General features: G+C 45.3%; 1 protein-coding gene across 4 annotated transcripts in view; it reads left to right on the top strand.

Annotated features, from left to right (window-relative positions):
- Nucleotides 1–25351, top strand: part of LOC139371425 (R3H domain-containing protein 2-like) — a 68347-nt gene extending 42996 nt beyond the window's left edge. Inside the window, exons 15-25 of one of the 4 annotated variants that reach the window (XM_071111825.1) lie at nt 183–275; nt 697–1008; nt 3792–4008; nt 10101–10261; nt 10507–10655; nt 11695–11792; nt 11945–12114; nt 13823–13973; nt 19505–19599; nt 20280–20364; nt 24978–25351. In XM_071111825.1, coding sequence (XP_070967926.1) covers nt 183–275; nt 697–1008; nt 3792–4008; nt 10101–10261; nt 10507–10655; nt 11695–11792; nt 11945–12114; nt 13823–13973; nt 19505–19599; nt 20280–20364; nt 24978–25351 — 1905 coding nt within the window. Of the gene's footprint in view, nt 1–182; nt 276–696; nt 1009–3791; nt 4009–10097; nt 10262–10506; nt 10656–11694; nt 11793–11944; nt 12115–13822; nt 13974–19504; nt 19600–20279; nt 20365–24977 lie in introns of all 4 variants that reach the window. The other 3 variants (XM_071111826.1, XM_071111827.1, XM_071111829.1) reach the window with 3 other exon arrangements.
- Nucleotides 25352–27431: the final 2080 nt, after the last annotated feature.

The following is a 27431-nucleotide window of genomic DNA, read 5'->3' on the forward strand; positions in this document are numbered from 1 at the left end:
CCTCCCTCCATCTCTCCCTTCATCTCTCCCTCCATCTCTCCCTCTCCCTCCATCTCTCCATCTCTCCCTTCATCTCTCCCTCTCCATCCATTCTCCCTCATTCTCTCCCTCCATCTCTCCCTTCATCTCTCCCTCTCCATCCATTCTCCCTCATTCTCTCCCTCTATCTCTCCCTCTGTTAGCCGGTGGGGTCTCTGCAGCCCTCTCAACCTGTGTCCTACTCCTCCTCCTGTCCCCAGGTCCTCCTGCCTGTCTCTTCCCCCCAGCAGTACATGGTAGTACTACCATCCATATCTTTATAATGTACTGTTACTGAGCCCAGTCTCTCCTCCCTCCAAGCAGTACATGTTACTAGTACCCTTCATACCTTCTCTCTCTATATACAGTAAATATAACAACTATACAATATGGTACCAAACCTTCCATATCTTGGCTTTCTCTCCCGGTCTTGTTAGTCCCTATTGGACTGAAGTGGCAATATGACAATCATCATCACAACTCTATATTCACACCTACGTCTTCACTACTAACAGCTTCTGGTAGTCATTATGCTGTGCAGAAGATAGAAAGATTTCATTTTTAGGGACAAATATCTTCAAATGATATCATCATATCCAGTTTAACCTACAATCAGTTTATTGGTTACTGTGTCGAGCCCACCAGTAACTGTTTGTAATAACCATTTCTCCCCCTCAGGGTGAGGAGCTGTCTCCCCACTTCAGCCAGATGACTCTGAGTCGACAGAGTTCCAGCGAGGCCCCGGAGCCCTCCGCCATGTACCAGACCCAGGGGCCCACTGTCCTCACCCAACACCCTCCACCCCAGACGGGCTATATCATGGCCACCACGGCCCAGCCCCTGTCCCCTCAGTCTGGCTACCAGCCTAACACCAGACACCTCCATCATCATCCTCCTCCTCCTCCACCCCCTCCTCCACCCCCTCCCTCCCAGACCATCATGCAGCCCCCACCGCCGCAGGGGTACATGCAGCCGTCTCCCCCTCAACAGGTATGATACTGGCTTCGCAATCAATCATCAACGGTTGTCCCAAAATGCTTTATACTCGGTCTGAATCAATAAGAAGTAGAATTTGGATTTAAAGTTTCCTTTCTTCCTTTGTCATCACGCGTTAGACTGAAGGTACATTTACAGCCCGGGAACATTTGGCCCCAAAAAAACGTTGTTTCACAAACTTTACCAATAAATGTGAGAGAGTTTCGATTGTTGTGAGAGTACTGAGTACTGTGTCACTGGCTGTGAAGTCTTCTCTCTCTCTCTCTATCTCGCTCTCTTTCTCTCTCCTCGTCACCGTCCCGCAGCCCAGTAACAAACTGCTTGAATCCAAAAAAAAGATTCATTTAAATCCTGGAGGCGGAAACCTCCGGCGTTGACCCTACACCCTGGGGGGATAGTTCCCACAAAAGGAGCTTTAGGGGGCAAGTAGGAGTTTGGCAAATAGCTCCACTACTGTCTCTTGCTGGCTCTGTGAGGTAGTGGCAGTGTGTTCACCTCTCTGTGAGGTAGTGGCAGTGTGTTCACCGCTCTGTGAGGTAGCTAGTGGCAGTGTGTTCACCGCTCTGTGAGGTAGCTAGTGGCAGTGTGTTCACCGCTCTGTGAGGTAGCTAGTGGCAGTGTGTTCACCGCTCTGTGGGGTAGTGGCAGTGTGTTCACCGCTCTGTGAGGTAGCTAGTGGCAGTGTGTTCACCGCTCTGTGAGCTAGTGGCAGTGTGTTCACCGCTCTGTGAGGTAGCTAGTGGCAGTGTGTTCACCGCTCTGTGAGGTAGCTAGTGGCAGTGTGTTCACCGCTCTGTGAGCTAGTGGCAGTGTGTTCACCGCTCTGTGAGGTAGTGGCAGTGTGTTCACCGCTCTGTGAGCTAGTGGCAGTGTGTTCACCGCTCTGTGAGGTAGCTAGTGGCAGTGTGTTCACCGCTCTGTGAGGTAGCTAGTGGCAGTGTGTTCACCGCTCTGTGAGGTAGCTAGTGGCAGTGTGTTCACCGCTCTGTGAGGTAGCTAGTGGCAGTGTGTTCACCGCTCTGTGAGGTAGCTAGTGGCAGTGTGTTCACCGCTCTGTGGGGTAGTGGCAGTGTGTTCACCGCTCTGTGAGGTAGCTAGTGGCAGTGTGTTCACCGCTCTGTGAGGTAGCTAGTGGCAGTGTGTTCACCGCTCTGTGAGCTAGTGGCAGTGTGTTCACCGCTCTGTGAGGTAGCTAGTGGCAGTGCGTTCACCGCTCTGTGAGGTAGCTAGTGGCAGTGCGTTCACCGCTCTGTGAGGTAGCTAGTGGCAGTGCGTTCACCGCTCTGTGAGGTAGCTAGTGGCAGTGCGTTCACCGCTCTGTGAGGTAGCTAGTGGCAGTGCGTTCACCGCTCTGTGAGGTAGCTAGTGGCAGTGCGTTCACCGTTCTGTGGGGTAGTGGCAGTGTGTTCACCGCTCTGTGAGGTAGCTAGTGGCAGTGTGTTCACCGCTCTGTGAGGTAGCTAGTGGCAGTGCGTTCACCGCTCTGTGAGGTAGCTAGTGGCAGTGTGTTCACCGCTCTGTGAGGTAGCTAGTGGCAGTGTGTTCACCGCTCTGTGAGGTAGCTAGTGGCAGTGTGTTCACCGCTCTGTGAGGTAGCTAGTGGCAGTGCGTTCACCGCTCTGTGAGGTAGCTAGTGGCAGTGTGTTCACCGCTCTGTGAGGTAGCTAGTGGCAGTGTGTTCACCGCTCTGTGAGGTAGCTAGTGGCAGTGTGTTCACCGCTCTGTGAGGTAGCTAGTGGCAGTGCGTTCACCGCTCTGTGAGGTAGCTAGTGGCAGTGCGTTCACCGCTCTGTGAGGTAGCTCGTGGCAGTGCGTTCACCGCTCTGTGAGGTAGCTCGTGGCAGTGCGTTCACCGCTCTGTGAGGTAGCTAGTGGCAGTGTGTTCACCGCTCTGTGAGGTAGCTAGTGGCAGTGCGTTCACCGCTCTGTGAGGTAGCTAGTGGCAGTGCGTTCACATTTAAGAGAATAGCCATAGCCTACAGTGTATGGATCTTGACAGAGGGAGATATCCCTAGACTAGAGCAGTGTTGCTTTACTGTTCCCTGTATGTATCATGTCATTCGGGATAGCCACTAGCTATAAGGCAGCAGGGCTCACCTCATACAGACCTGCCTCTCTCTCTCTGAGCTAAACTCAGATGGAAAGGCAGCAGGGCTCACCTCATACAGACCTGCCTCTCTCTCTCTGAGCTAAACTCAGATGGAAAGGCAGCAGGGCTCACCTCATACAGACCTGCCTCTCTCTCTCTGAGCTAAACTCAGATGGAAAGGCAGCAGGGCTCACCTCATACAGACCTGCCTCTCTCTCTCTGAGCTAAACTCAGATGGAAAGGCAGCAGGGCTCACCTCATACAGACCTGCCTCTCTCTCTCTGAGCTAAACTCAGATGGAAAGGCAGCAGGGCTCACCTCATACAGACCTGCCTCTCTCTCTCTGAGCTAAACTCAGATGGAAAGGCAGCAGGGCTCACCTCATACAGACCTGCCTCTCTCTCTCTGAGCTAAACTCAGATGGAAAGGCATCAGGGCTCACCTCATACAGACCTGCCTCTCTCTCTCTCTGAGCTAAACTCAGATGGAAAATAAACCCCAGGAAGAGTAGCTGCTGCCTTGGCAGGAACTAATGGGGATCCATAATGAATATAAATGCTACCTTTGAACTTCCATCAACCTCTAAGAGTTGATTTCTAGTTTGCGCCCTTTTATTAATTTGGTTGGAAGGTTTCTTATTGTACTACCTATGAACTGACTGTATTTCTCCCTCCCTCTGCTCCTCCAGATATCTTATTACCCCCCTGGGCAGCAGTACCCCAGCACAGGGCAGCAGTACCCCAGCACAGGGCAGCAGTACCCCAGCACAGGGCAACAGTACCCCAGCACAGGGCAACAGTACCCCAGCACAGGGCAGCAGTACCGGCCTGGACCCATGTCTCACCAGGTGTCCTACCCTGCTCAGCCCATGCCCCAGCCCATGGCTCAGCCCACACAGCAGTCTGGTCAGTACCACTACAGTACCATCTTTCTCAATTCAAGATGAGTCTTTCTGTGTTTTTAAAGTGCTGTACAGTTTTATACTGAACAAAAATATACAGTATTCAGACCCCTTGACATTTTTCCACATTCTGTTACGTTACAGCCTTATTCTAAAATGGATTAAATTAAACAATTTCCTCAGCAATCTACACACAATACCCCATAATGACACCACAATACCCCATAATGACATCACAATACCCCATAATGACAAATAGAAATACCTTATTTACATAAGATTCCCCTTTGCTATGGGACAGGATTATGTCATCCTTGATTGGCCACAGATTAGACATGATTTGGAAAGGCACACACCTGTCTATTTTAGGTCCCACAGTTGACAGTGCATGTCAACATGAGGTCGAAGGAATTGTCCATAGCCGATACAGCATCTGAAGGTCCCATTTCATTGAAGGTCCCCAACACAGTGGCCTCCATCATTCTTAAATGGAAGAAGTTTGGAACCACCAAGACTCTTCCTAGAGCTGACCGCCCAGCCAAACTTGAACAATCGGGAGAGAAGGGCCTTGGTCAGGGAGGTGACCAAGATCCTGATGGTCACTAAGACAGAGCTCCAGAGGTCCTCTGTGGAGATTGGAGAACCTTCCAGAAGGACAACCATCTCTGTAGCACTCCACAATCAGGCCTTTATGGTAGAGTGGCTAGACGGAAGACACTCCTCAGTAAAAGGCACATGACAGCCTGCTTGGAGTTTGCCTAAAAGGCACCTAAAGACTCTCGGACTATGAGAAACAAGATTCTCTGGTCTGATGAAACCAAGACTGAACTCTTTGTCCTGAATCATGTCTGGAGGATACCTGGCATAGTGGTGGCAGCATCATGCTGTGGGGATCATTTTCAGCAGCAGGGACTGGGAGACTAGTCTGGATTGAGGCAAAGATTAACGGAGCAAATTACCAGAGAGATCCTTGATGAAAACCTGATCAGGACCTCAGACTGGGGTGTAGGTTTACCTTCCAACAGGACAAGGACCCTAAGCACACAGCCAAGACAATGCAGGATTGGCTTTGGGACAAGTCTCTGAATGTCCTTGAGTGGCCCAGCCAGAGCCTGGCCTTGAACCCGATTTAACATCTCTGGAGAGACCTGAAAATAGCTGTGCAGCGACGCTCTCCATCCAACCTGCCAGAGCTGGAGAGGATCTGCAGAGAAGAATGGGAGAAACTCCCCAAATACAGTTGCACCAAGCTGGTAGCGTCATACCCAAGAAGACTCGAGGCTGTAATCGCTGCCAAAGGTGCTTCAACAAAGTACTGAGTAAAGGGTCTGAATACTTATGTGATATTTCAGTTTTTATTTTTCATAAATTTGTAAAAATGTCTAAATCTTTTTTTTTTGCTTTGTCATTATGGGGTATTGTGATGTCATTATGGGGTATTGTGATGTCATTATGGGGTATTGTGTGTAGGTTGATGAGGAAAAAAAACATAAATCTAAACAATTTTAGAATAAGGCTGTAACCTAACAAAATGTGAAAAAAGTCAAGATGTCTGAATACAATCCAAAGGCACTGTAAACGAAACATGTAAAGTGTTGGTTCCTGAAATGAAAGATTCCAGAAATGTTCCATACGCTGATGTCGATGTCTATATTACTGTAGACACTGTTAACACTCCATATTACTGATGTCGTGTCTTTGGCAATGCCGGATTAAGTGATATGCCATGCTATTCTATAAAATAATTTATTTTGAGCTAATCATGTAAATGTAATTAACTAGAGAGTCGGGGCACCACAGAAAAATATTTATAGAGCTGTTATCCTCCGAATAAACTCTTAAAGACCTAGTAATATTTTACATCAATAGCAGTCAATATTAATCGTCATCTTAATTCAGTCTCATCTGAAAGTTGTAAATTCTTGGTTATCTGCACGAACCCTGGCTAACAAGTTGAATCAGCAATACAAAATTGGGGTTAATTATTTATTTACTAAATACCTATCTAATCACACAGAATTACACATACACAGAATGAATCATACATTGATTACAAATTACGTCATAAAGGAAAACGTCCCTAGCGGGCGGAACAGATATGACAGCTGGTTACACAAAAGAAAAGGGGCTGGGTTTGAGTGAAAGAGCGGGAAGACTGAGGAAAAAAGGGACGAATCTGTGCTATCGTAAATACAGTATCTTATGCATTCTAAATTACCGCCCATTTGGAAAAGGAAAATGCAATAAATATTTAATCTGAGCTGCGCTTCAGTAGGTTGATGGTAGATGGAAGGCCATGTTGCCAAACCGAGTCCTTTGTCCTTTGAAGAATGTCTCTGGTGGTCAATTGGATACTCTGTAGTAACGTTGTAGTAACGTCGTTGTGTGATAGATGGGATACTCTGTCTGTTCCTTCCTAACCTTTGTTTGCAGCTGCTGTTGCTCAACGGCTAGGAGGTATCACTTCTGTAGTGAATAAGAGTTAAAAGTTCATACCATTCGCAACCAAAGCTCACACTGATGTTGGTTTCGTTCTGTAGTTATTATCTGAACCATTCTGACATTGGACCGTCGTCCTCACATCCTCGGAACAGGAGGTTATATTGTCATCAAGACTTTATATAGGAAGGGAGAAAAGGGATGTGTTTCATAGTTTACAACCTATGTCTCTTCACGTGGGCGGGCCACTGAGTCGGGCCTAATTCACTCATGAAAACCCAAATCTCACATTTTAGAAGCTAAAATCACATTTCATCCCATCACGAAAATGACATTTAATCTTTTCACAAATAATTTCATATTCAAACATTTAAATTGAACAACAATTCCATGTGAATCCGATAACTCTGATGTGTAGACTTTCCACTGTAGAGTTTATGTCATCCTATCATTGATGAGAATGTCTCAGATGACAACCGAACTGACATCATATTCATTAAGTACAAACGCATATGTTCAACTGGTCGGATTACCAGAATATAGTTAATTTCCCCCCACCTTCTGATGTTCCCAGAATCTCTATGTTAACCAAAGGATTTTCAATAGTCACATCAGTAGGGTAGAGAGAGGAAAAGGGGGGGTAGCTTTATGACTGTCATAAACCTACTCCCAGGCCAACGTCATGACACTGACCTTCATATAAGGAACTGGCTTGCATACTTTCAGGATGTAATTATGTTGGACTTATCCACTGCCGTATGAATAAAACCTAGCACTCATCGAACATGGAAAGTGGGGTGGGGGGTGTGTATGTATATTTGGAATGGGTGGGAGGGGATGTACTTTTTTATTTAAAGTGGGGTGGGGGGTGTGTGTGTATATTTGGAATGGGTGGGAGGGGATGTACTTTTTTATTTTTATAAATGGGGGGGGGGGTGAAATATAATTGTATTTTTTATGATTGTATTGCTCTTGTGACCCAATAACAAAACTATATTTTTTCCCCCTGTACACACACAAAAAAAACATATTTTTCTGATCTATTTTGCACAAATATGTTTACTTCCTTGTTAGTATTTCCCCTTTGCCAAGATAATCCATCCACCTGACAGGTGTGGCATTTCAATAATCTGTTTAAACAGCATGATCATTACACAGGTTCACCTTGTGCTGCGGACAATGAAAGGCCACTCTAAAATGTGCAGTTTTGTCACACAACACAATGCCACAGATGTCTCAAGTTTTGAGGGGGCATGCAATTGGCATGCTGACTGCAGGAATGCCCACCAGAGCTGTTGCCAGATATTTTATGTACATTTTTCTACCATAAACCGCTGAATTTGTCACTACGTCCAGCCGGCCATCTGAGAAATGCTCACTAACAGGGATTTAAACCAATTTGTACACGTCATTTGAGAGAACTAAGCTTTTTGTGCATGTGGAATACTTCTGTGATCTTTTATTTCAGCTCATGAAGCATGGGACTAACACTTTACATGTTGCGTTTATATTTTGGTTGGGTGTGATTACATCTGACCATATCCTTGTTCATACAACACCAATTTGTTCTACTTGGATGGGGCTACACGATACACTCCCTGCATCGCGTAACAGTCTGTTCACACCTTTTTTTTACCAGGTTTTAAACATTAAAAAAACCAAAAAAATGTATTGGACATGCTTTTGACCAAAGCCAACTCAATTTCTACACTTCATATTAAAATGAGGTTACACTCACAGTTTGAGAATCTGACTAAGCAGGACCGGTGAAAGCCAGGACTACTGTACACTGTATTTCACTGTGTATATTTGCTGAATAAACATTTATCAACAGTGTGTTGTGTTTTGAGTACAGAGACGTTCAAGGCATAGAGGCACCGAAGTGCTGATTGCCTGATTTGGCAACATAGAATACACTGTGTACGGTAGCTGTTCACTCACCCAGTCAACATGATCAGACCCTTGCCGTGTCAACAGAAACAACGCCAACAGAGCTCTAAAATAACACAAGGATCAAGGTTAGCTAAATACTGGTTCCCAGGAATAAATGGCTATTTTAGTCACCACGTTGTGTAGTTGGGGACAGAAGTACTGATGCAACGAGTCCTGAAAAGTTACCTTGATTACACTCGGAATGACCCTGAGCATAGAGGCAGCAACAAGCCTACCCTCTGCCGGACAGTCATGTTCTGCTTCCTCATATAGGCCCATGGTCTTCCATGACGTTCCCCATATAGGCCCATGGTCTTCCATGACGTTCCCCATATAGGCCCATGTTCTTCCATGACGTTCCCCATATAGGCCCATGTTCTTCCATGACGTTCCTCATATAGGCCCATGTTCTTCCATGACGTTCCCCATATAGGCCCATGGTCTTCCATGACGTTGTGTACAGTCCTTTCTTTCTAGACAGTCTGTGTTAACATGAACATGAAATCAATCTTATTGATACGTCCCTACGTGCATCATTTAAATAATGTATCTTAGTGTTTTACAGTGTATTCTGAAGTTTTTAGCTTACTGTATGTGGATTTGTGTAAATTCTGCGTCTGTATATCCTGTTTATCGCCTGTCTGTATATCCTGTTTATCACCTGTCTCTATATCCTGTTTATCGCCTGTCTCTATATCCTGTTTATCGCCTGTCTGTCTATCCTGTTTATCGCCTGTCTGTATATCCTGTTCATCGCCTGTCTGTATATCCGGTTTATCACCTGTCTCTATATCCTGTTTATCGCCTGTCTGTCTATCCTGTTTATCGCCTGTCTGTCTATCCTGTTTATCGCCTGTCTGTATATCCTGTTTATCGCCTGTCTGTATATCCTGTTCATCGCCTGTCTGTATATCCTGTTTATCGTCTGTCTGTATATCCTGTTTATCACCTGTCTGTATATCCTGTTTATCGTCTGTCTGTATATCCTGTTTATCGTCTGTCTGTATATCCTGTTTATCGTCTGTCTGTATATCCTGTTTATCGTCTGTCTGTATATCCTGTTTATCGTCTGTCTGTATATCCTGTTTATCGTCTGTCTGTATATCCTGTTTATCGTCTGTCTGTATATCCTGTTTATCGTCTGTCTGTATATCCTGTTTATCGTCTGTCTGTATATCCTGTTTATCGCCTGTCTGTATATCCTGTTTATCGCCTGTCTGTATATCCTGTTTATCGCCTGTCTGTATATCCTGTTCATCGCCTGTCTGTATATCCTGTTTATCGCCTGTCTGTATATCCTGTTTATCGTCTGTCTGTATATCCTGTTTATCGTCTGTCTCTATATCCAGTTTATCGCCTGTCTGTATATCCTGTTCATCGCCTGTCTGTATATCCTGTTTATCGTCTGTCTGTATATCCTGTTTATCGTCTGTCTGTATATCCTGTTTATCGTCTGTCTCTATATCCAGTTTATCGCCTGTCTGTATATCCTGTTTATCGCCTGTCTGTATATCCTGTTTATCGTCTGTCTGTATATCCTGTTTTAGTGGCAGCTCCATTTCACTGAGTCAAATTCCTATACATTCAAATGTATTTAGAGTATAAATGTGATTCTTCCATGTGCCTTGCGTGTCACCAGTAGGACCAGGGTTGATAGGTGTGTGGCATACCCAAAATACACACACACACCTGTGTTACCATGACCATGTCCTACATAACCAGCAGCTCTCCAGACCATGATGCCCAGCCAGCAGCCCCAATTCCAGGGAATGATAGGAGTATCCCAGCAGCCCCAGAACCAGGCCCTCCTCACCTCCCAGGGGCAGAGCATGCATGGACAGGTGACGGCCATGATGGTCCAGTACCCACAGATGCCCTCATATCAGGTACATTTATGGTTGTGTGTTTGTGTGTGAGATTGCTACATCTTGTATGCATTTAGGAGTTCCTCAAGGCTCAGTTCTCGGACCAAAACTATTCTTATGTAAAAGCAACGAGTGGGATGTAACTGTTGTAATCCGAACCCGGGTCTCTCGCTCGGGAAACCAGCTATTAGACCAAGAGGATATTCCCTATTGGGCAGAGGGTGTCAACTCCCCTTGGCTACATGTTCATGTGTCTTGCCTCCTAGCAGGTCCCTGTGGCCAGTGACTCTCAACAGGTGATCCAGCAGTACCAGCAGCAGGTCATGGTGCCAGTCAGCCAGTCTGTGCAGACTGTCCAGGGGCCCATGCCCGTATACTACAGCGTCATCACTCCCACACAACAGAACAGCACAAGGTAGGTACATTTTTTTAAAATGTTATTTTTAAGTGGTTTTATAAAGCGTGCTCTGAAGTGCTGGATATATTGTATGGGGAGAACTACTCCCAACATATTGCCTCCAGCAGACCTGTTGAGCTACAACCCAGATAACTTGTTCTAAATAAGTGTCACTTATAATCTCACTTCTGGAATTACAATAATAAACTACACTTAAAATATATATATATATATATATTTAAAAAAACATTACAGAGGAAATGGCCTATACTCCAGAAGCAGACTGAATCCGTTCATTCCTGAATGAAGTTGAATGTAACTCTTAACAGTAACAAGCCCTCCTGCTGACCGCCTGGCTAAGCAGTAATTGTAAGATACTCTGGGGAAACTGAGCTGTAAGTGAAGTAATTAAAGACGATTGAATTAGGATAGAAAGTCACATGACTGGAATCAATAAACAACCTATTTAAACACTTGAATCTTTATTTTTCTTTGACACATCGCTTCCACACTCTCGCTAAACAAAATATGACCGTTGTGATTGAAGCCTAGCAGCTTATTGATGTGATATGCCTACCGTCTGTGGATGACTGCCAAGTGCTTACAGTGCGTGTGTCTGTGTGTTTCTCTCTGTGTGTGTGTGTGTGTGTGTGTGTGTGTGTGTGTGTGTGTGTGTGTGTGTGTGTGTGTGTGTGTGTGTGTGTGTGTGTGTGTGTGTGTGTGTGTGTGTGTTTCTGTGTGTGTGTGTGTGTCTCTGTGTGTTTCTCTGTGTGTGTGTGTGTGTGTGTGTGTGTTTCTCTGTGTGTTTCTCTGTGTGTCTCGTGTGTGTGTTTCTGTGTGTGTTTCTCTGTGTGTTTCTCTGTGTGCGTCTCTGTGTGTCTGTGTTTCTCTGTGTGTGTGTTTCTCTGTGTGTGTGTTTCTCTGTGTGTGCGTCTCTATCTGTGTGTGTGTGTGTGTGTGTGTGTGTGTGTGTGTGTGTGCGCGTCTCTGTGTGTGTGTGCGCGTCTCTGTGTGTGTTTCTCTGTGTGTGTGTTTCTCTGTGTGCGTCTCTCTCCAGTCCATCAGTAGGGTACCTGCAGCCCAGCTCAGAGCAGTACCAGGTGAACCCGTCTACTTCTCCCTGCAACCCTCCACAGATACAGCAGCAATATTCAGGTGAGAGTTCATCTGTTTTCCCGAGCTCTAACTTTATCGATTAGGTTTGGTCAACAACGTTGGCCCTGTGTCGTAGCCCTTATGACGAAGGGTTCACTTTAAAAGTGTAACCTTTTCCCTACAATGCTTTAACTTTGTGTGTGGTGCTACAGGGGTGGCCCCCCCAGGGCCTGGGGTGATGGTCATGCAGCTTAGTGTCCCCAACGGACCCCAGCCTACCCACAATCCTCCTCTGGTCCAGTGGAACCCCTGCAAGTACTACAGCCTCGAGCAGAGACCCAGTAAGCCTGGAGAACTCTACAAATCTGACAACACACAACAGGTACTGTATACAGCACTACTTTAATACTACCATACAGTACTACAACAGGTACTATCAAATCAAATGTATTTATATAGCCCTTCGTACATCAGCTGATATCTCAAAGTGCTGTACAGAAACCCAGCCTAAAACCCCAAACAGCAAGCAATGCAGGTGTAGAAGCACGGTGGCTAGGGAAAGCTCCCTAGAAAGGCCAAAACCTAGGAAGAAACCTAGAGAGGAACCAGGCTATGTGGGGTGGCCAGTCCTCTTCTGGCTGTGTCGGGTGGAGATTATAACATAACATGGTCAAGATGTTCAAATGTTCATAAATGACCAGCAGGGTCAGATAATAATAAGGCAGAACAGTTGAAACTGGAGCAGCAGCACAGTCAGATGGACTGGGGACAGCAAGGAGTCATCATGTCAGGTATTCCTGGGGCATGGTCCTAGGGCTCAGGTCCTCCGAGAGAGAGAAAGAGAGAAGGAGAGAATTAGAGAACGCACACTTAGATTCACTATATACAGCATTACTATAATGCTACACTACAGTACTACAACAGGTACTGTATACAATACTACTATAATACTACCATACAGTACTACAACAGGCACTATATACAGCACTACTATAATAATACCATACAGTACTACAACAGGTACTATATACAGCATATATACAGTGCTACCATACAATACTACAACAGGTACTATATACAGCACTACAATAATACTACCATACAGTACTACACCAGGTACTATATACAGCACTACTATAATACTTCCATACAGTACTACAACAGGTACTATATACAGCATATATACAGTGCTACAACAGGTACTATATACAGCACTACTATAATACTACCATACAGTACTACAACAGGTACTATATACAGCATATATACAGTGCTACCATACAATACTACAACAGGTACTATATACAGCACTACAATAATACTACCATACAGTACTACACCAGGTACTATATACAGCACTACTATAATACTTCCATACAGTACTACACCAGGTACTATATACAGCACTACAATAATACTACCATACAGTACTACAACAGGCACTATATACAGCACTACAATAATACTACCATACAGTACTACACCAGGTACTATATACAGCACTACTATAATACTACCATACAGTACTACACCAGGTACTATATACAGCACTACTATAATACTTCCATACAATACTACAACAGGTACTATATACAGCACTACAATAATACTACCATACAGTACTACACCAGGTACTATATACAGCACTACTATAATACTTCCATACAGTACTACAACAGGTACTATATACAGCATATGTACAGTGCTACAACAGGTACTATATACAGCACTACTATAATAATACCATACAGTACTACAACAGGTACTATATACAGCACTACTATAATACTACACTACAGTACACCAAAAGGTGTACTATAATACTACACTACAGTACACCAAAAGGTGTTATATACACAGAATTTCTGTACTTCCTGTTTACTCTATACCTCTCCCTCACTTACAGAATCCCGTGGACTATTCATAAGGAGGACAGCGTAGGATTCTCCAATGCTGACATGACATTTTAAATGAAAAAATACTAATTTGTGATATATTTGTTGACTATCTGTATTGTGAACTACAGTATGTCTCGTCCTCTCCTCTATCCATGTCCTCCCCTCTCTCTCCCTCCCCCATCCCCCCTCCAGACGAGTACACAGATGCAGAGCAGTCCTCTGTCCTCCCCCACCCAGTCTCCTACCCCCTCCCCCTCAGGCAGCGTGAGCAGTGTCTGTCCAGGCCTCGGCCCTCTGCCCCTACTGTCACAGTTCCCCCGGCCCGGACCAGGGCCCGCACAAGGTAACACCACACAGAGACGGAGACAAACAGATGCACACCGTAACACTTACCATGCACACACCGCATACACAGACACACACACACAAGTGGCCTCCCGAAAGGTGCCCTGGTCTAAGGCGCCACTACAGCCGACTATGACGGGAGTCCCATAGGGAGGCGCACAATCAGCCCAGCGCCGTCCGGGTTAGGGGAGGGTTTGGCCGGGGCTCGCCACGCTTTAAGCAACTCCTTGTGGCCGGGGCGCATGCAAGCGGACTTTAGTTGTCAGTTGAACAGTGTTTCCTGGTTAAGTGAGCAGTGTGTTAAGAAGTAGCTTGGCGGGTCATGTGACGCAGGAAACGTGCCTCTACCGACCCCGTTGGGGAGTTGCCGTGATGACACCAGATCGGAACAACCATTTTGGATGTCACGAAATAAGGGGAGAAAAAAAATTAAAAATAATTTACACACACACACACACCAGTTTGACATGACATGACAAAAAGATGTGCACATGCCACCTTACTGAACAAATGTCACTGTGAGCCGGTAGCAGTCACGCTCATACACACACACACACACACACTCATACACACACACACACACACTCATACACACACACACACACTCATACACACACACATGCTCATACACACACACACACGCTCATACACACACACACACACACACATACACACACACACGCTCATACACACACACACACTCATACACACACACACACGCTCATACACACACACACGCTCATACACACACACACGCTCATACACACACACACGCTCATACACACACACATGCTCATACACACACACACTCATACACACACACATGCTCATACACACACACACGCTCATACACACACATGCTCATACACACACACACACATGCTCATACACACACACACACATGCTCATACACACACACACACTCATACACACACACATACACACACACACTCTCATACACACACATGCTCATACACACACACACTCATACACACACACATGCTCATACACACACACATGCTCATACACACACACACGCTCATACACACACACACGCTCATACACACACACACACACTCATACACACACACACACACACAGGCATCTTTGACTACGGTGAGCCTCTTTCACCCCCTTCACACAGTGACCCCATCACACAGTGACCCCATCACACAGTGACCTCATCACACAGTGACCCCATCACACAGTGACCCCTTCACACAGTGACCCCTTCACACAGTGACCCCTTCATGATGAGCTGTCCATGTTGTTTCTGACCAGCCACCAGCAGGCCCTGAGAACCTAACTCACCTTACCCACATGGCTGCGCTGACCCCAACCCCCCCCTTACACACACACACACACCTCACGCTTGCTTGCCTACGTTATCTGGCCCTTTCACCTACTCATCTGTCCTCACACACCTGACTTGGGTTGCAAAGGGAGGGTATATTACTGGAAACCTAAGTTTAGACATTGTTTTTGCTTTCAGGTTTTTGGGGGAAATGTTATAAGGCGACACGACATCAAGTGGAATTTTTTGGGTACTTCAGATTATCACTGTCCCTCTGTGTCGCCTCATCTAAAATACTGTATATACAATATTTAAATAAGATGTTTTAAAAAGTAAAACATTGAACGACAAAGCAGTAAAATATTATCCTAAATTATAAACCATCAACTTTGTGAATACCAATTCATTGGTGTTTAATATGAGGGTTTCAGCATTTAAATTACCTTTCTTTTTCTACACACTTGTCTTTATTTTACTTTGTCTCTGTGGGCAGCTGTGAAAGAAGTCAATAGTTGTAAGAGTTGCAGAGTTAATTGAAAATAATGGCATTGTTGATTTTAGATGCTTTTTTTCATTCATTAGTCTATTTTCTATTGAATCATACGGTCTATTTACTAGAATCTCATGGACAATAAGGAGACAAAAATAATAATAATTAATACTATATATGAATACATGTTTGTTTTTTTGTATACTTTATTCAAGTGTAAATTACCAAAGTTAACATAGAAAACCAGTGAATTACCACTATTACTTAGCTTGCTCGACACACACACTCCAGTGGAGGCTGGTGTCATTTTTTTTAGGAGGATGCAAGACCCACGATATACAGTGCATTCGGAAAGTATTCAGACCCCTTGACTTTTTCGACATTTTGTTACGTTACAGCCTTATTCTAAAATTGATTATTGATTATTATTTTGACGGCATAAAAAAGCCAGACTACGGTTTGCAACTGCATCATGTTGTGGGGGTGCTTTGTTGCAGACGGGTGCTCTTCACAAAATAGATGGCATCATGAGGTAGAAAAATTAGGTGTATATATTGAAGCAACATCTCAAGACATCAGTCAGGAAGTTAAAGCTTGGTCGCAAATGGGTCTTCCAAATGGACAATGACCCCCAAGCATACTTCCAAAGTTGTGGCAAAATGGCTTAAGGACAACGAAGTCAGGGTATTGGGGTGGCCATCACAAAGCCCTGACCTCAATCCTATAGAACATTTGTTGGCCGAACTGAAAAAGCGTGTGTGAGCAAGGAGGCCTACAAACCTGACTCAGTTACACCAGCTCTGTCAGGAGGAATGGGCCAAAATTCACCCAACTTATTGTGGGAAGCTTGTAGACGGCTACCCGAAACGTTTGACCCAAGTTAAACAAATTAAAGGCAATGCTACCAAATACTAACTGAGTGTATGTAAACTTCTGACCCATTGGGAATGTGATGAAAGAAATAAAAGCTAAAATAAAGCATTCTCTCTGACATTTCACATTCTTAAAATAAAGTGGTGATCCTAACTGACCTAAAACAGGGAATGTTTACTAGGATTAAATGTCAGGAAGGGTGAAAAACTAAGTTTAAATGTATTTGGTTAATTAAGGTGTATGTAAACTACAGACTTCAACTGTATATGCACCAGTCTGGCTCGTTGCGAACTGTGTGAAGACCATTTCTTCCTAACATAGACCGTAATTCATTTGCCGGAATTGTACTTAATTATGACATAACATTGAAGGTTGTGCAATGTAACAGCAATATCTAGACTTAGGGTTGCCACTCGTTCGATAAAATACAGAAAATACAGAATGGTTCCGTTCACTGAAAGAATAAACGTTTTGTTTCAAAATTATAGTTTCCGGTTTTGACCATATTAATGACCTAATGCTCGTATTTCTGTCTGTTTATTATATTATAATTAAGACTATGATTTAATATTTGATAGAGCAATCTGACTGAGCGGTGGTAGGCAGCAGCAGGCTCGTAAGCATGGTTGAAGCACAGTGCTGTCAATGACTTCAAGCCCATCAACTCCAGAGATTAGGCTGGCAATGAGGAACTGAAACGTTAGCTTTTTTACATGGCACATATTGCACTTTTACTTTCTTCTCCAACACTGTGTTTTTGTGTTATTTAAACCAAATTGAACATGTTTCATTATTTATTTGAGGCTAAATTGATTTTATTTATGTATTATATTAAGTTAAAATAAGTGTTAATTCAGTATTGTTGTAATTGTCATTATTTCAAATATATATATATATAAATATAAATCGCCGATTTAATCGGTGTCTGCTTTTTTTGGTCCTCCAATAATCGGTATCGGCGTTGAAAAATCATAATTGTTTGACCTCTATTAAAAATGATAACTTTTAAATATTTAATTTTTTACATTTGTATTATTCACTGAGGAGGATGGTCCTCTCCTTGCGCTTCTGAGGAACCTACACACAGGTTTGTTAAAACACAGGTCTGTTATTCCTGGCATTGAGAGATGAGTCCCAGCCAACTCCTGGTTCTCGCTCTTTCACCCACTTCCACAGTTACCCCTTCACACAGTGACCCCTTCACACAGTGACCCCTTCATGATGAGCTGTCCATGTTGTTTTTGACCAGCCACCAGCAGGCCCTGAGAACCTAACTCACTTTACCCACATGGCTGCGCTGACCCCGCCCTCCCCCCCCCACACACACACACACACACACAGACACACACACACACACACACATCACACCACCTTGCCTAGCTTGCTCTTTCACCTACACATCCATCTTCACACACTGCCTCAGCTGACTGTTTACACTCTACACACACAGACACACAGTTATCCTGGCCTTTCACAGACACAGTTATCCTGGCCTTTCACAGACACAGGTATCCTGGCCTTTCAGACACACAGTTATCCTGGCCTTTCAGACACACCTTTATCCTGGCCTTTCACAGATACAGTTATCCTGGCCTTTCACAGACACACAGACACACAGTTATCCTGGCCTTTCACAGACACAGTTATCCTGGCCTTTTACAGACACACAGACACACAGTTATCCTGGCCTTTTACAGACACACAGACACACAGTTATCCTGGCCTTTTACAGACACACAGACACACAGTCATCCTTGCCTTTCACAGACACACAGTCATCCTTGCCTTTCAGACACACAGTTATCCTGGCCTTTCACAGACACACAGACACACTGTTATCCTGGCCTTTCACAGACACACAGTTATTCCTGCCTTTCCCAGACACACAGTCATCCTTGCCTTTCACAGACACACAGACACACCGTTATCCTGGACTTTCCCAGACACACAGTTATCCTGGCCTGTCACCGACACACAGTTATCCTGGCCTGTCACCGACACACCTTTATCCTGGCCTTTCACCGACACACAGTTATCCTGGCCTTTCAGATACACAGTTATCCAGGCCTTTCACAGTCACACAGTTATCCTGGCCTTTCACAGTCACCAAGTTATCCTGGCCTGTCACAGTCACCAAGTTATCCTGGCCTTTCACAGACACACAGTTATCCTGGCCTTTCACAGACACACAGTTATCCTGGCCTTTCACAGACACACAGTTATCCTGGCCTTTCAGTCACACCGTTATCCTGGCCTTTCACAGACACACAGTTATCCTGGCCTGTCACAGTCACCAAGTTATCCTGGCCTTTCACAGACACACATTTATCCTGATCTTTCACAGACGCACCGTTATCCTAGCCTTTCACAGACGCACCGTTATCCTAGCCTTTCACCTAAAAACAGACAAACCGTTATCCTGGCCTATCACAGACACACAGTTATCCTTGCCTTTCACCTACACACAGACACACAGTTATCCTGGCCTATCAGACACACAGTTATCTTGCCTTTCACTAACTCACAGACACACCGTTATCCTAGCCTTTCACAGACACGCAGTTACCCTGGCCTGTCACAGTCACATAGTTATCCTGGCCTTTCAGACACACAGTTATCCTGGCCTTTCAGACACATAGTTATCCTGGCCTTTCAGACACACAGTTATCCTGGCCTTTCAGATACACAGTTATCCTGGCCTTTCACAGACACACAGTTATCCTGGCCTTTCAGATACACAGTTATCCTGGCCTTTCACAGACACATCTCTCCCCAACTTGCCCAGCTAACCCTTTAAACCCATGTTCACTTTTTGATTCTGGCTCACACACATTTCATATTTCAGTTTGTGTCCTGTGCCGTGTGTGTGCAGGTGACGGGTGCTACTCTCTGTTGGGCCAGCCTCTCCAGTACAGCCTCGGTCCCTCTCCTCTCATCCACAGCCAGACCAATTACAGCTCACATCAGGTACTGTGTCTCTCTTTCTCCTTCCCTCCATCCCTCTTTCGTCTCTGTTCCGGGCCTCCTATAACTAGCCTATAACCTATAACTAGCCTATAACTAGCCTATAACCTATAACCAGCATATAACTAGCCTATAACCTATAACCAGCCTATAACTAGCCTATAACCTATAACCAGCATATAACTAGCCTATAACTAGCCTATAACCTATAACTAGCCTATAACTAGCCTATAACCTATAACTAGCCTATAACCTATAACCAGCATATAACTAGCCTATACCTATAACTAGCCTATAACTAGCCTATAACCTATAACCAGCCTATAACTAGCCTATAACCTATAACCAGCCTATAACTAGCCTATAACCTATAACTAGCCTATAACCTATAACCAGCCTATAACTAGCCTATAACCTATAACTAGCCTATAACTAGCCTATAACCTATAACTAGCCTATAACCTATAACCAGCCTATAACCTATAACCAGCCTATAACTAGCCTATAACCTATAACCAGCCTATAACTAGCCTATAACCTATAACCTATAACTAGCCTATAACCTATAACCAGCCTATAACTAGCCTATAACCTATAACTAGCCTATAACCTATAACCAGCCTATAGCTAGCCTATAACTAGCCTATAACCTGCTTGACCCTGGTGCTGTTGGTGCGTTTCAGAGCCAGGTAGGAATGAAGCATGGGGCGAGAGGGAAGAGACAGACGCTGAAGTCTCAATCTACAGACCTGGGGACCACTGACGTAGGTAAGACATCAGACTTCTTCATTACAGTGCATACTCTAGATCTACAGACTATCTTATGCTTTCACCATCACACACACACACACACACACACACACACACGCACATACACACACGCATATACCACACATACACACACACACATACCACACGTACACACATACTACACACACATACCACACACACACATACACACATGCCACACATACACACATGCCACACATACCACACACACACACAAATACCACATAAACACATACCACACACACACACATACCACACACACAAATACCTCACACACACACATACCACACACACATACCACACATACACATACCACACACACACACACATACCTCACACACACACATACCACACACACACATACCACACACACACATACCACACACACACACATACCACACACACACACATACCACACACACAAATACCTCACACACACATACCACACACACACACCTCACACACACATACCACACACACACATACCACACACACACATACAACACACAAATACCTCAACACACATACCACACACACACATACCTCACACACACATACCACACACACACATACCACACACACAAATACCTCACACACACATACCGCACACACACATACCACACACACACATACTTCACACACAAATACCTCACACACACAAATACCTCACACACACATACCACACACACACACATACCACACACACAAATACCTCACACACACATACCACACACACATACCTCACACACACATACCACACACACACATACCACACACACAAATACCTCACACACACACATACCACACACACACATACCACACACACAAATAACTCACACACAAATACCTCACACACACATACCACACACACACATACCACACACACAAATACCTAACACACACATACCTCACACACACATACCACACACACACATACGTCACACACAAATACCTCACACACACAAATACCTCACACACACATACCACACACACACACATACCACACACACAAATACCTCACACACACATACCACACACACATACCTCACACACACATACCACACACACACATACCACACACACAAATACCTCACACACACATACCACACACACACATACCACACACACACATACCACACACACAAATACCTCACACACAAATACCTCACACACACATACCTCACACACAAATACCTCACACACACATACCTCACACACAAATACCACACACACAAATACCTCACACACAAATACCTCACACACACATACCACACACACACATACCACACACACAAATACCTCACACACAAATACCACACACACACATACCACACACACACATACAACACACAAATACCTCAACACATACCACACACACACATACCTCACACACACATACCACACACACATACCACACACACAAATACCTCACACACACATACCACACACACATACCACACACACACACATACCTCACACACACATACCACACACACAAATACCTCACACACACATACCACACACACACATACCACACACACAAATACCTCACACACACAAACCACACACACACATACCACACACACACATACCTCACACACACAAATACCTCACACACACATACCACACACACACACATACCACACACACACATACCACACACACAAATACCTCACACACAAATACCTCACACACACATACCACACACACAAATACCTCACACACACATACCACACACACACTTACCACACACACACATACAACACACAAATACCTCAACACACATACCACACACACACATACCTTACACACACATACCACACACACATACCACACACACAAATACCTCACACACACATACCACACACACATACCACACACACATACCTCACACACACATACCTCACACACACATACCACACACACACATACCACACACACACATACCTCACACACACATACCACACACACATACCACACACACACATACCTCACACACACATACCACACACACAAATACCTCACACACACATACCACACACACACATACCTCACACACACATACCACACACACAAATACCACACACACACATACCACACACACACATACCTCACACAAATACCTCACACACACAAATACCTCACACACACAAATACCTCACACACACATACCACACACACACATACCACACACACACATATCTCACACAGACATACCTCATACACAAATACCTCACACACACATACCTCACACACACAAGTACCTCACACACACATACCTCACACACAAATACCCCACACACACATACCACACACACACATACCACACACACACATACCTCACACACAAATACCTCACACACAAATACCTCACACACAAATACCTCACACACACATACCTCACACACAAATACCCCACACACACATACCACACACACACATACCACACACACACATACCTCACACACAAGTACCTCACACACAAGTACCTCACACACACATACCACACACACACATACCACACACACACATACGTCACACACAAATACCTCACACACACAAATACCTCACACACACATACCACACACACACACATACCACACACACAGATACCTCACACACACATACCACACACACATACCTCACACACACATACCACACACACACATACCACACACACAAATACCTCACACACACATACCACACACACACATACCACACACACACATACCACACACACAAATACCTCACACACAAATACCTCACACACACATACCTCACACACAAATACCTCACACACACATACCTCACACACAAATACCACACACACAAATACCTCACACACAAATACCTCACACACACATACCACACACACACATACCACACACACAAATACCTCACACACAAATACCACACACACACATACCACACACACACATACAACACACAAATACCTCAACACATACCACACACACACATACCTCACACACACATACCACACACACATACCACACACACAAATACCTCACACACACATACCACACACACAAACCACACACACACACATACCTCACACACACATACCACACACACAAATACCTCACACACACATACCACACACACACATACCACACACACAAATACCTCACACACACATACCACACACACACATACCACACACACACATACCTCACACACACAAATACCTCACACACACATACCACACACACACACATACCACACACACACATACCACACACACAAATACCTCACACACAAATACCTCACACACACATACCACACACACAAATACCTCACACACACATACCACACACACACTTACCACACACACACATACAACACACAAATACCTCAACACACATACCACACACACACATACCTTACACACACATACCACACACAAATACCTCACACACATACCTCACACACACATACCTCACACACACATACCACACACACACATACCACACACACACATACCTCACACACACATACCACACACACATACCACACACACACATACCTCACACACACATACCACACACACAAATACCTCACACACACATACCACACACACACATACCTCACACACACATACCACACACACAAATACCACACACACACATACCACACACACACATACCTCACACAAATACCTCACACACACAAATACCTCACACACACAAATATCTCACACACACATACCACACACACACATACCACACACACACATATCTCACACAGACATACCTCATACACAAATACCTCACACACACATACCTCACACACACAAGTACCTCACACACACATACCTCACACACAAATACCCCACACACACATACCACACACACACATACCACACACACACATACCTCACACACAAATACCTCACACACAAATACCTCACACACAAATACCTCACACACACATACCTCACACACAAATACCCCACACACACATACCACACACACACATACCACACACACACATACCTCACACACAAGTACCTCACACACAAGTACCTCACACACACATACCACACACACACATACCACACACACAAATACCTCACACACACATACCACACACACAAATACCTCACACACAAATACCTCACACACAAATACCTCACACACACATACCACACACACACATACCACACACACACATACCTCACACACAAATACCTCACACACACAAATACCTCACACACACATAACACACACACATACCACACACACACATACCTCACACACAAATACCTCACACACACACATACCCCACACACACATACCACACACACACATACCTCACACACAAATACCTCACACACACAAATACCTCACACACACATACCTCACACACACATACCATACACACACATACCTCACACACACATACCACACACACAAATACTTGATCTTTATTTGTCCTTTATTATACCAGGCAGGTCAATTAATAATACACTTTTATTGACAATGACTGACTGGAATAGTTCTGAATGTATTCATTCAGTTGTTGTATGGAAGTTATATTAGTGTCTTGTCTGACCTCTGTCTTCCTGTCTCCAGTGGTGAGTCGAGTGCTGGAGGTGACAGATCTCCCAGAGGGCATCAGTCGCCCTGAGGCTGAGAAGCTCTTCAACCAGCTGTCCATGTGCGGTGCGAAGATCCAGTGGCTCAAGGACCCGGTGGCGGGGGGCCGTGGAGGCTACGGTGGCCCAGGAGGGCATCGTGGTCCTGGGGCTGGGAAGGGGCCTGGAGGGGGGAAGGGCGACGGCAGCGACCCGGCTCACCTCTACACGGTGGTGGCTGTGTTCCCTTCCACCATGGCTGCACAGAGTGCTTCCTTCAAACTCAACAACAGTGGGGCGAGCCTCTTCAAACTGAGGGCCGCCAAAAAGAACTATGACCTAAGAGTCCTGGAGAGGGCCAGCTCCCAGTGAAAAGGAAGAGGAGGGGAGAGGGCCAGGTCCCAGTGAAAAGGAAGAGGAGGGGGAGGGGGCCAGCTCCCATTGAAAAGGAAGACGAGGGGGAGAGGGCCAGCTCCCAGTGAAAAGGAAGAGGAGGGGGAGAGGGCCAGCTCCCAGTGAAAAGGAAGAGGAGGGGAGAGGGCCAGCTCCCAGTGAAAAGGAAGAGGGGAGAGGGCCAGCTCCCAGTGAAAAGGAAGAGTCCTGGAGAGGGCCAGCTCCCAGTGAAAAGGAAGAGTCCTGGAGAGGGCCAGCTCCCAGTGAAAAGGAAGAAGAGGGGAGAGGGCCAGTTCCCAGTGAAAAGGAAGAGGGGGGGAGAGGGCCAGCTCCCAGTGAAAAGGAAGAGGAGGGGAGAGGGCCAGCTCCCAGTGAAAAGGAAGAGGAGGGGAGAGGGCCAGCTCCCAGTGAAAAGGAAGAGTCCTGGAGAGGGCCAGCTCCCAGTGAAAAGGAAGAGGAGGGGAGAGGGCCAGCTCCCAGTGAAAAGGAAGAGGAGGGGAGAGGGCCAGTTCCCAGTGAAAAGGAAGGGGAGGGGAGAGGGCCAGCTCCCAGTGAAAAGGAAGAGTCCTGGAGAGGGCCAGCTCCCAGTGAAAAGGAAGAGTCCTGGAGAGGGCCAGCTCCCAGTGAAAAGGAAGAGGAGGGGAGAGGGCCAGCTCCCAGTGAAAAGGAAGGGGAGGGGAGAGGGCCAGCTCCCAGTGAAAAGGAAGAGGAGGGGAGAGGGCCAGCTCCCAGTGAAAAGGAAGAGGAGGGGGAGAGGGCCAGCTCCCAGTGAAAAGGAAGAGGAGGGGAGAGGGCCAGCTCCCAGTGAAAAGGAAGAGGAGGGGAGCGGGCCAGCTCCCAGTGAAAAGGAAGAGGAGGGGAGAGGGCCAGCTCCCAGTGAAAAGGAAGAGGAGGGGAGAGGGCCAGCTCCCAGTGAAAAGGAAGAGGAGGGGGAGAGGGCCAGCTCCCAGTGAAAAGGAAGAGGAGGGGAGAAGGAACTTCTGAAAAGTAGGACTGAGGGAACTGAACAGTTTGGACGGACAGGAAAGGAGGACAAGACGTCACATTAAGGGGGACAAGTGAACACAGAACACAAACTGAGAAGATGGTGTTTGCGAAATATGAAAATATATTTTCATTTTCAATTGTTTTGTTTTATATTATTGATACCTAAAGAGCACATAAGATACGCGAGCATGTGGATCACTGTTGCTGTGTATTTGTGCTATCATCCACGTCCATGCACAGACAGGCAACAGGGTCACGTGGCACTCCTGAACACACTGGACAGTCAACCTCAGTCCATCCTTCCCCTTCTCTCTCGCTCTCTCTCTCTATCTCTCTCTCTCTCTCTCTCTCTCTCACTATCTCTCACTATCTCTCTCTCTCTCTCTCTCTCTCTCTCTCTTTCTCTCTCTCTCTTTCTATCTCTCTCTCTTTCTATCTCTCTCTCTCTCTCTCTCTCTCTCTCTCTCTCTCTCTCTCTCTCTCTCTCTCTCTCTCTCTCTCTCTCTCTTTCTCTCTCTCTCTTTCTATCTCTCTCTCTTTCTATCTCTCTCTCTCTCTATCTCTCTCTCGCTCTCTCTGGCTGACTTATTTAAACGTTCATATGCACAGTTGCTCTCTTTCTTTTATCTTTCTCTCCTACCCCAACTCTCTCTATTTAGCCAATTGTCTCATACTCTGTCATGCTCTCGTTCTCTCTGCACATTCTCTAACTGCTCTCACCTGCTTTCTGTTGGCCTTTATACTGCTGTTGTGGGTTTCTGTATATCGCTGTTTTTCTCAGAAGAGTATTGTTATTTTTTGGTTCTATATATATTTATATAAGTGACTTATGGAATTAAATTAATTATATATTCAGTGACCTTTTCAGTGGATAAGTTTACCCCGTTCTACCTACCTCACCAGCCCAACTACCCCCTCCTCACCTACCTCACCAGCCCAACTTACCCCCTCCTCACCTACCTCACCAGCCCAACTTACCCCCTCCTCACCAGCCCAACTTACCCCCTCCTCACCTACCTCACCAGCCCAACTTAACCCCTCCTCACCTACCTCACCAGCCCAACTTAACCCC

The sequence above is a fragment of the Oncorhynchus clarkii genome, chromosome 17, assembly GCF_045791955.1.
Source record: "Oncorhynchus clarkii lewisi isolate Uvic-CL-2024 chromosome 17, UVic_Ocla_1.0, whole genome shotgun sequence".
NCBI classification, from domain to species: domain Eukaryota; kingdom Metazoa; phylum Chordata; class Actinopteri; order Salmoniformes; family Salmonidae; genus Oncorhynchus; species Oncorhynchus clarkii.